This window comes from Trachypithecus francoisi, unplaced genomic scaffold, assembly GCF_009764315.1.
Source record: "Trachypithecus francoisi isolate TF-2019V2 unplaced genomic scaffold, Tfra_2.0 Lachesis_group3, whole genome shotgun sequence".
NCBI lineage: Eukaryota > Metazoa > Chordata > Mammalia > Primates > Cercopithecidae > Trachypithecus > Trachypithecus francoisi.
This window is the reverse complement of record NW_022681468.1, coordinates 86,936,572-86,947,785: the sequence shown is the minus strand read 5'-3', so window position 1 is coordinate 86,947,785 and position 11,214 is coordinate 86,936,572. Positions and strand designations below refer to the sequence as shown.

The 11,214-nt window shown below is 40.9% G+C and overlaps 1 protein-coding gene across 1 annotated transcript; it reads right to left on the bottom strand.

Annotated features, from left to right (window-relative positions):
• Window positions 1-9,941: 9,941 nt before the first annotated feature.
• On the bottom strand, window positions 9,942-10,655 carry LOC117071068 (WASP homolog-associated protein with actin, membranes and microtubules-like). The gene is made up of 2 exons (XM_033190854.1): window positions 10,265-10,655; window positions 9,942-10,186 (listed from the first exon to the last, which is right to left on the bottom strand). The coding sequence occupies exons 1-2, from the start codon at window positions 10,653-10,655 to the stop codon at window positions 9,942-9,944; spliced, it is 636 nt and encodes a 211-aa protein (XP_033046745.1).
• Window positions 10,656-11,214: the final 559 nt, after the last annotated feature.

Here is an 11,214-nt window from a genome sequence, read left to right as displayed (position 1 = left end):
TGACCTCATGATCCACCTGCCTCAGCCTCCCAAAGTGCCGGGATTATAGGCGTTAGCCACCGTGCCTGGCTGAACTGATTCATTTATTCATCCCATGAAATGAATTGAGCATATCCTAAATATAACACATTTTTGCTTTTGTTTGTTTGTTTTTGTTTTTTGAGATGGAGTCTCTGTCACCCAGGCTGGAGTGCGGTGCTGCGATTTGGGTTCACTGCAACCTCTACCTCCTGGGTTCCCGCCATTCTCCTGCCTCAGCCTTCCAAGTAGCTGGGACTACAGGCGCCCGCCACCACGCCCAGCTAATTTTTTGTATTTTTAGTAGAGACCAGGTTTTACCGTGTTAGCCAGGATGGTCTCAATCTCCCGACCTCATGATCTGCCCGCCTTGGCCTCCCAAAGTGCTGGGAGTACAGGTGTGAGCCACCATGCCTGGCCATAACACATATTTTGAAGGATAAACATCCATATGGAAAGGGAAGGCATAGCTGTGGTTCTCAAAAAGTGATTATTATGGCCAGGCGCCGTGGCTCACGCCTGTAATCCCAGCACTTTGGGAGGACAAGGCGGGTAGATCACAAGGTTAGGAGATAGAGACCATCCTGGCTAACACATGAAAGCCCGTCTCTACTAAAAATACAAAAAATTAGTCTGGCGTTGTGGCAGGTGCCTGTAGTCCCAGCTATCCCGGCTACTCGGGAGGCTGAGGCAGGAGAATGGTGTGAACCTGGGAGGCGGAGCTTGCAGTGAGCCTACATCTGGCCACTGCACTTCAGTCTGGGTGAGAGAGCAAGACTCTGTCTCAAAAAAAAAAAAAAAAAAAATTATATACTTTATTTCAAAGATGAAATTTATGACTATACAGCAAAATTAAATTGGTATTAAAAAATAACCTGAAAATTAGGAAACAGGAGAAACACTCTAAACATTTAGTTTTGTGGTCTTGCCTAATTATTTTTCTTATCGTCAATAAGGAATAATTTAAAATGACCTTATTGCTGAGTACCTGGAGACTTCTAAGAAGTTTTTAAAACAATTTTATGTCGAAGAATCATACCAAGAAATACTTCCAAGATATATTTGTGTTGCCATCCTAGTTACTATAAGCCAGAGAAAAATATTCTAACTACCCTTTTTAACGAATATGTACAAAAATGCTTCATTATAAATCTAGAATATAGGAATATGTTCAATAATTGATTTTTGCAAAAAATCTGTTATTATTTTTTTCCCTAAAGCAGGGAAAGAACTGTAGCTTCATGATCTGAGATATGAGGTAAGGAAGTCCTCCCCTATTCTTTCTTAAGAGATAAGGTTTTTACATTCCTCTCTCCAGTCCCTCAGACACAGCGTCAAATAACTCTCCTATGCTCTGTGCTCTTTTGGCTCCATCCTCAGGAGCAAGTGCTGTTTCACATCTTACTCGTAAATCATTTTTGAGAAACAGACATAGCTTCCACCAAAGAGGAGCCCTCCCAAGAGAGCTTTAATAACACCAAAAGGTTTCCATGTGTGCACCCTTAAGCAAACATACGTAAATGAAATGAATCTACAGATTGATAATGAAGCCAGTTTTTATAACTGACACGTGAATATCAGTCGTATTAGACAGGCCGCGTACTATAACAAATCTCTCTTCATTTTTATCACATACATGAATAGCTGTCCCATATATTCAGAAAATATAATATTTTTTTCTTGATTAATAAACTTCATTTTTTGGAGTAGTTTTAGGCTCACAGCAAAATTGAGTGGAAGGTAGAAGAGTTCCCATAGACTCCCTACTCCCATACACACACAGCTTACCCCACTGTCAACATCCTGCACCAGAATGATGTACTTGTTATAATCGATGACCCTACACTGACACATCACTATCACCCAGAGTCCATACCTTAGGGTTCGATAAAATGAATTTTTACAACTTAAATCCCCCAATAAACTTAACATTACTTCTCTGGGCCATACGTTTTTCTGCATCAGTAAAATGGGATAAGAATATTTATTTGGAGCTGGGAGTGGTTTTGCACTCCCGGTGTTTGTCTCAGATTCTTGGGAGGCTGAGGTGGGAGGATTACCTAAGCCCAGGAGTTGACGCTGCAGTGAACCATCATTACACTAAAGCCTGGGCAGCAGAGTGAGACCCTGTCTCAAACAAAACGAAACAAAATAAAACAAAGACAACCAAAAGGTAATATTTATTTAGAAGGTTTTGTGAGTATTGTTTGGGATACATTATGAAAAGTGCTAGCACATTATGAGTATTCACTTATGGTTAGTTAACTTTATCATTAAGATCGTTATAACCAGTAGGAGCTGGCACTGCTACCCCGATCCTGTCTTTGAAGGAGCGAACCCATATGGAAGTAACAATGACTGGCTCTGTCTACCTAGTTATAAAATGAACAGTGTTTTAAATTTTGAACCTATTCCCTGTCATGGTGGGTAGAAAATCGTCACTACACCCTTACTTATAAAACAATCAGAACAGAGGAAAAGATACAATTTTGAATTCCAGCCACACATTAATTGTGTGTCTTTAGGCAAATCACTTAAGCCTGTTAAAATTCATTTTATTCTACTGAATAAGAATACATGAAAGCACTTTATATACTTGAATGAACTAGGCTCATTTACAGGGTTCTGTGCGTGACACTGCATCCGTAAAATTGAGAAACCAACAAAATGAGGACAGAATGAAAAAAGGAAAAAACTTTCAGAATGTTCTTCCTTTCCTCAATGCCATTAAGTTTGTGCAGTCAGCTGATTGGCTGAAAATAGTCAGTTTTGATGACTGATGCTTCCTGTTTATGTTTAGTTGGTTTAGGAAGCTCATTAGAGATGCTGTCTTGGAGATGAGTCTGGTGGGTAGAATATCTGATGACTCTAAGGCAAATGTACTTCTTTCAGCTGGTGAATTAATTTCTCAGTAGACTCAATTTGCTTTTTACTAACTGTCTGGCAATATCCCATATTTGCAATAGCCTTTCACACACTTGCAATAAGATCTGGCTCACACATACAACCTGTTAGTGGTGAAACAGAAACATTCATCACATTCAAAATTCTCCAAACATGAGAGCAGTTGAATGTGCTTTAAGACAGTAAACATAATGATACATCTGTATTTTCCCCTTCCTCTTACAATCATTTACACAGATATATGAGAAGTAAATATGTGTTTAGAAAGTATTGGTCATCACAGATATACCTCCAGTCATCCATTCAAATGTAAACATGGTAAAATATGCAATTGTACAATTTTATACTATCAATGAGTATAGGTAGGTGAAAATTAGTGTTGCCAGAAAAAAATCCAAACCAGAAAACTGAAAGTACAGAAAAATTATACTTTTTGTTTTGTCATTGATAAACCATTTTAAAATAATATATCATGTATAGAATAAAAAATTCCACAAATATATACATGGGAATTATACATATATGTGAATTTAATTTTGTTAAAAGGTAATTGGCATCTGCAGTTTCATGGAGCCTAAGTGAAACCCACACAAGAAATGTGTATGAAATAGGAAAGTAACAAAATCTCCTAACATTTTAAAATTAGAAATCAGATTCAAAACCATCATGATCTATTTTAAATTTATCTCTATAACATTTCAATTGAGAGATAAAACACACTTTCTATAACATGCCTCACTATTTTATTTACAGCATAACTTCCCTTTCCCCAATCCCCAACCTACTCCCATCTATACCCCACCCCACCCAACTCTCACCTCTTCTATTAGCATTATTACAAATATATTTTACAAATCTTATACGAAGCCTTTCCACTCCGTCTCTTTTAAATGTAGAAAAATCTTATATATAAACCCAAATACCACATATCTTCAGATTTATATTTTCTAAAGCAGTTAAACCTTTATAAACAATTCTAACTAAAAAGCCAAATGCGCTTTACAATATGTCATGTTATGTTACCTTGACCAGACACAGAAGGCATTTCTGTCGGATTTCTTGTCGGTGTTTGTTTTAAGTTGGAGCTTTCTGATCTCGGCTCCTGTTGTGCCAGTAATTTGAAAGGTCACCTCTCTGTTGGTACTTGGTTTATGCAATGCAGTCTGGCAATTTATAAAAGTCTTGGCAGGGCGCGGTGGCTCACACCTATAATCCCAGCACTTTGGGAGGCCGAGGCGGGCGTATCACGAGGTCAGGAAATCGCGACCATCCTGGCTAACACAGCAAACCCCATCTCTACTAAAAATACAAAAAATTAGCCAGGCGAGGTGGTGGGCGCCTATAGTGCCAGCTACTTGGGAGGCTGAGTCAGGAGAATGGTGTGAACCCGGGAGGCGGAGCTTGCAGTGAGCCGAGATCGCGCCACTGCACTCCAGCCTGGGAGAAGGTGAGACTTCGTCTCAAATAAATAAAGATATGGAACCATGACCATTGTTATACAATTTTATCCATTACATAACAGCAATGGATGCTGTTTCTGCGCTGAACAGAAGGTGAGGGTCAGAGCAAGAAAACGGCCTACAAGGCCTCATTTACAGGGAAGTTTTGAAAAGCTGAAGAAACTCTTAGGAAAAGCATATATGCTTATTGGAATTAAATCATCTACAGAAAGTATGTTCTAAGGTGTTAGGATAAGCACCTAATTAAGCACCAGCAGGCTGAAGCAAGCAGAGAGATAATTGGAGCTACATGTTCACACCTGGCTGCTACTAAGAAGAAGCTGAAAGCAGTCTCTCTTTAGAAGTGTCAAGCATCCAGGTCTTTGAGAGGCCAAGAAGTCTGTGGCTGCTAAAAGCAAAAGGGCCAGCAGATTAAAAAAAAAAAAAAAAAAAAAAAGCGCTGTTTTTTAAAATCCAGAAAACGTCACTGTGAGCTGCAAGGTAAACCTCCGCAGCTGCTGGCCCGGGTGCCAAGCCCCTCACTGCCCTGGGCCGGCGGCTGCTCCGTGTGCAGGGCCCTCCGACCCCGCGCCCCCGCCCAGCCCGCGCCCTCCGGAACTCACACCGGCCCGCGAGCACAGCCCCGGTTCCCACCCGCGCCTCTCCCTCCATACCTCCCCGCAAACATGGGGAGGAGGCTCTGGCCTCAGCCAGCTCAGAGAGGGGCTCCCAGGGTGCCGTGTCGGGCTGAAGGGCTCCTCAAGCGCCGCTGGAGTGGAAGCCGGGACAGGAGGCCAAGGAGGCGCTGAGAGTGAGGGCTGCTAACACATTGTCACCTCTCAATAGTTAGACTCGACAGATTAAATTAGCAATTACTGTGTGACTTCTCATCAAAGAGCAGATGTGAGTTACAGCATCATCATGTATGATGGTGAACAGAGAAGCAGACCTGAACCAGAACTTCCACCCAACCCCCACAAACGTATCTCCCCACCGTGTGACTAAGCCCGTTGTCTCTGGAACAACTGGTAGGAAAGTGAGTGCGATCATCAAATCAACTACAAGAAAATCAAACAAAGAATTCTGAAGAGTAGAACTGAGGTTACAACAGAAATGTATTCAATAATGTGGAAAACAATTATGTCTATCTTTTTAAATGAAGTAATACCAATTTTACTTGGACATATTGTGGTTGAAGGAGAGGGGCTGTGGGCATCTCTACCCTCCCCTTGAATAGCAAGGTATCAGTAACTGCTCAATAGAAAAACTAGTGGTCTTTTCAGAAACATTACTCTTGGGATTAAAAAGTATGCTAGTGGATAGGAAATAATATTACCACAATAATTTCAAGATGACTTGAAAAGGCAAATGTTGAAAGCTAAATTTCATATTCATTTGAATATGAATTGATATTTACATAATGTGGAGTGAGGCAGAGCCTGCACAGAGCTGGACACCATAAGGGAAAGGACTATAGATTAACTAGATAAAATTTTACATCTCGATTTTCCAAACAAAATTTTATCCTGTTTAGTAAACAACACTTAAACACAATTTTAACATTATAAATATATCTATACATACACATGTATAAATGTGTTATTTATGCAAAAAGAAAATATTAGTTAAAACAGATCAACAGTAAAACGTGTTTTTGTAAGTAAGTGATTAACAAGGGAGGGTAATGTGTTTCTTTTCTCAAAAATATTCACTAGCCTGGGCGTGGTGGCTCACACCTATAGTCCCAGCACTTTGGGTAGCAGGAGTGCTTGAGTCCAGAAGTTTGAGACCGGCTTGGGCAACATCGTGAGACCCCTATCTCTACAAAAAAATTTAAAAAATAGCCAGGCATGGTGGCACACACCTGTAGTCCCAGCTACTCAGGAGGCTGAAGCAGGAGGATTACGTGAGCTGGAGGTCGAGGCTGCAGTGATCTATCATGCCACTGAACTCCAGCCTAGGTGACAGACCTCATCTCAAAAAACAAAAACAGTCATTAAAAAGAAAGGCACTGCCTCAAAAGAAGAAAGGCAGGGGATTTGTCATAGAGTCTAACTTTTTTTTTTTTTTTTTTTTTGAGACGGAGTCTCGCTCTGCCGCCCACGCTGGAGTGCAGTGGCCGGGTCTCAGCTCACTGCAAGCTCCGCCTCCTGGGTTTACGCCATTCTCCTGCCTCAGCCTCCCAAGCAGCTGGGACTACAGGCGCCCGCCATGTCGCCCGGCTAGTTTTTTGTATTTTTTAGTAGAGACGGGGTTTCACCATGTTAGCCAGGATGGTCTCGATCTCCTGACCTCGTGATCCGCCCGTCTCGGCCTCCCAAAGTGCTGGGATTACAGGCTTGAGCCACCGCGCCCGGCCGAGTCTAACTTTTATGAAGAGTTTACTTACTGCTGCTTTTAAAGTGTATCTTACAGTCTGTAAATTAGCAGATGTAATAATGACTTGTACTTCCCTCTTATGAGTAATTAAAGCAGCTTACTTTTGTTCAGTGCTTAAACACCTGCATTTACTGTCTGATTAGGCAACTTTCTAGAATCTACTATCTGCACACCCTCTTCTCATACGCAGATCTACAACCTGTGAATATAACATTCCTGATTATGTCACGACCACTCCCAGTGGGCTCTGCTGGTAGCTTGTTTTGTCTAAATACAGATCCAGTGCTTTTTCCTCATTATTCTTTTTATTGAGTGCTCTTATACATAGATGGTTGTGCAGAGATAACACACTGTCAATACAAAGATTTTCAGAATTTATTGGACAAAATGACACAAAACTTAAAAAATCATCTACACATGAAATTCAAAGAAAGCATTATTTTTCCTTACAAAATTGTGGAAAAATTAATTCAGATAGTAACATAGAACTAGTTCTAAAATTAAAATGCTAGTGTGAATGTATATAGGAGATATGGTTTGACTGTGTTCCCACCCAAATTTCATCTTGATTTTTAGCTCCCATAATTCCCACATGTTGTGGCAGGGACACAGTGGGAGGTAACTGAATCATGGAGGCGAGTCTTTCTCATGCTGTTCCCGTGAGAGTGAATAAGTCTCATGAGATCTGACGGTTTTGTAAAGGGGAATTCCCCTGCACACACGCTTTCTCTTGCCTGCCACCACGTAAGATGTGACTTTGCTCCTCATTCACCTTATGCCATGATTGTGAGGACTCCCCAGCCATGTGAAACTGTGAGTCAATTAAACCTGTTTACTTTATAAATTATCCAGTCTAAACAGTCTTGGGTATGTATTGATTAGCAGTGTGAGAACAGAGTAATACAATAGGCAAAATGAAGGAGTTTATTTTAAACCTGCTTTAAATAATTTAGTGGTTAAAGTATTTAAAACCTTTTCTTCTATTCTTAGGAAAAGAATGAGAAAGCTAAGCACACGTCTGACTTGTTATTCAACTAAAAATTATTTTAAAATATTTGAGTATAGACTTCTGGCACCAGCCAAGACAAAGCGTGCTCACCAAGGCCTATTTCTCCTTCTGATTGAAATTAAAACTCTGGACATAAAAAGCAACTATCAAGGACTCTTAAAAGTAAACAATAACAGATGGATTGAAAGCAAAATCAAAATACCAATAGTGACCTGTAACGGGTGGGTTTAATGGCTATTCTTTTTTTTTTTTTCTAACCCAGGTGTGCAAAATTTCTACTCTTTTTAGCTAGAGAACCAGGAATGTGGCCTCTGTAAGATGAAGCATATGTAGAGAAATAATCCTATTGTTTTTCTTTTTCTCCCCCAGCCAGCCTTGCCTAGAAGCCAGCTCTGGTTCTGAAGTTTCTGTCATGATGCTAGCAGTGCACAATGCACAGAACTTCAAGAGAGACAATCTCTCTCATTATCATTTCTTCTTTAAAGAAAAAAAAAAAGAGGGGTACAGGCACTTGTGAAAAAAAAAAAACACATGAAGACAAATATAAAAATACAATACTAAGAAACCAAATCTAGCAATATTTTTTAAAAAATACTTTACAAACAAGTGATTTATACCATGAATGCAAGGCTGGTTCAACATTCAAAGCTCAACAGATATAAACTGCAACATTATTAGGTAGATGAAGAATAAACGTCATTTCAGCAGATGCAGCAAAAGCATTTGACAAAATTCAACATCTATTCTTTATAAAAACTCTCAGCAAAATGAGAAAAGAAGGGAACTTAAGCTGATTGAGGGCATCTACAAAACAAACAACAACAACAACAACAAAAACAAAACTATCACTAAATTACACTTAATGGCGACTCTCTGACTGATTTAAAAGCTGGGTCCAAGGCAAGAAGTCAGCTCTTTTACCACTTACATTCAACTTTATACTGATAGTCCTAGCCAGATCAGTAATGCAGGAAAAAAAATCAATGTCATCCACATCAGAAAGGAAGAAATAAACCTGTTTCTATTTTCAGACAACATAGCAGTCTATGTAAAAGCATTCAAAATAACCTATTAAAATGCTCAATATGTGAGTTTAGTAAGGTGGTTGTACTCAAACCCAATAAACAAAATCAATCATATTTCTGTATATTGTCAAACGTTTGGAAATAGAAACATCCAAAAAATTATTTAGAATGACATAAAAAATAAAGTGTTTATGTATAATTTTACAAAAATATGTGCACAATTGGTATTTTTTCCTGAATATAAGCAATTTATTCTGATTATTGATAAAATAACATTCACATTCAAACCTATAAATCTAACAAATCACTATTCCATATGCACAGGAGGCCACAGTCAGTAGTCTAATAGTGCTGCTTACCCGAGTAGAGTCAACTTCTTTCAGAATCAGGGAACAATTCTAGATTACCCATGATGAGACATAAGTGCTCTTCTCTTAGGCCAGTGACACTTCGATGGGTCTTGACATCCCACCTATGGGCTGAGGTATGAAACTCTCATCCCTACTTCCCTCTCCAGTTTTAAGAGTCACTGTGTCACATAAAAGCTGCAGCATTGGCCAGGTGCGGTGGCTCATGCCTACAATCCCAACACCCTGGGAGGCCAAAGCAGGTAGATCACGAGGTCAGGAGTTCAAGACCAGCCTGGCCAAGAAAGTGAAACCCTGTCTCTACTAAATATACAAAAAGTAGCTGGGCGTGGTGGTGTGTGCCTGTAATCCCAGCTACTCAGGAGGCTGAGGCAGAGAATTGCTTGAACCCAGGAGGCAGAGGTTGCAGTGAACCAAGATCATGCCACTGCACTCCAGCCTGGGGGACAGAGTGAGACTCCTTCTCAAAAGAAAAAAAACAAAAGAAAGGCCAGGCGCGGCTGCTCATGCCTGTAATCCCAACACATTGGGAGGCCAAGGTGAGCAGATCATGAGGTCAGGAGATCGAGACCACCCTGGCTAACACAGTTAAACCCTACACTCCAGCCTGGGCAACAGAGCAAGACTCCATCTCAAAAAAAAAAAAAAAAGCTGCAGCATCCCACACAAGGCCCTGCTGGTCTTCCGGGGTGTTATGCGTCCTGTCCACCAGCACCCTGTTAGTGTGCTTTTCAATAGGTCTTAGCCTCACCCACTTTATTCAAGCCTACCGTGGCGGGTGCCTTTGTCAAACTTGAGCCTAATGGTCCCACTGGCCGGGGTCCTGCTCATCACTATCCTCCTCAGAGTCAGCAGACACCCTCTTGATTCTCTGGCACGCATCCTTGATGCTCCTCTCAAGGTCACTGGTGTGTCTGTTGATGGTTGGTTTGCTACTGGGGTTTGGGCCAATATCAGGGTAAACTTTCTTCAGTTTGACCCCTTGCCTTATGGCAGCCAGAATGTGCTCATGGACAGAGGTGTGGTGAGGGCACACCCCCAGCACTTCCACCTTCCAGAAAGGAGCTCTGCCATGCCTTAAGGAGGCCAACCCTTCGTCCATAGATCCTGGACATGGAAAACTTTCCAAGGAGTCACGTGGTCTCTCAGCAGGTGATTGGCACACTAGAGGAAGTGGTTGGTAATCTTTCACTGGAGCCCAGAAGCCTAAGTTCTGATGAGCTGCAGCTTGAGAGGATGAGGACAGAGCAGGGAGAGGAGGGGGGTGGCAGTGGTGGGGGTGATGGGGGGGTGGTGGTGGTGGTGGTGGAGGAGGTGGTGGCAGTGACAATTCCTCACTGGATTTGGAATGTGTTTGATCACCAACTGGAACAAAAACCTGGACAAGGACCTTTCCATGACAGTCTTGACACTTGGGGCTTTTCACGTTACCAGCTTCCGACAAGGGAACACCTCTAGTTTTCCTAGAGGACGGGTGAATTACTGACACCGCCTGGGAAGCTGGCAAGCACATCTGCTGGGAAAGGTCACCTGGCAGGTTTGGAGCCACAGGTTCTGAGCCAGAGGTGTTTCAGACAGATTGAGCTAGGCGTTTCTGAAAATGAAAAACCATGGTGAGGAATCTGCCATAAGTGCAAACCATCAAAATGCTGAAACTTTCTAGACATCTATAAACACATGCATTTCTACGCATGGATGGTCTAATTCACAAAGCGGCTCCTTCTTGTTTGTACAGCCATCCTTGCTACCGAATCCATTTTTCATGGGTTAAAAGATAAGCATTTATATCCTTTGATCAAGTATTACCTTCTCGGTAGTAAAATGAAGATATGAAAGCATACGTATAGAGGAAAATAGTCATCAATTTTTAGTATGGAAAATTAGAAATGCTAAAATACAAATAATAGGATATTAGTTGAAAAAATTATGACAAATCTATTCAAAATATTAAGTAGCCATAAAAAGTGATAACTAGTACAATGCCTGAAACATCTGAAAAAATCAGATGATACAGTGTTCAATGAAAACCAGATATAAAATAATATGTATTACGATTAAAAATGAGAAAACCT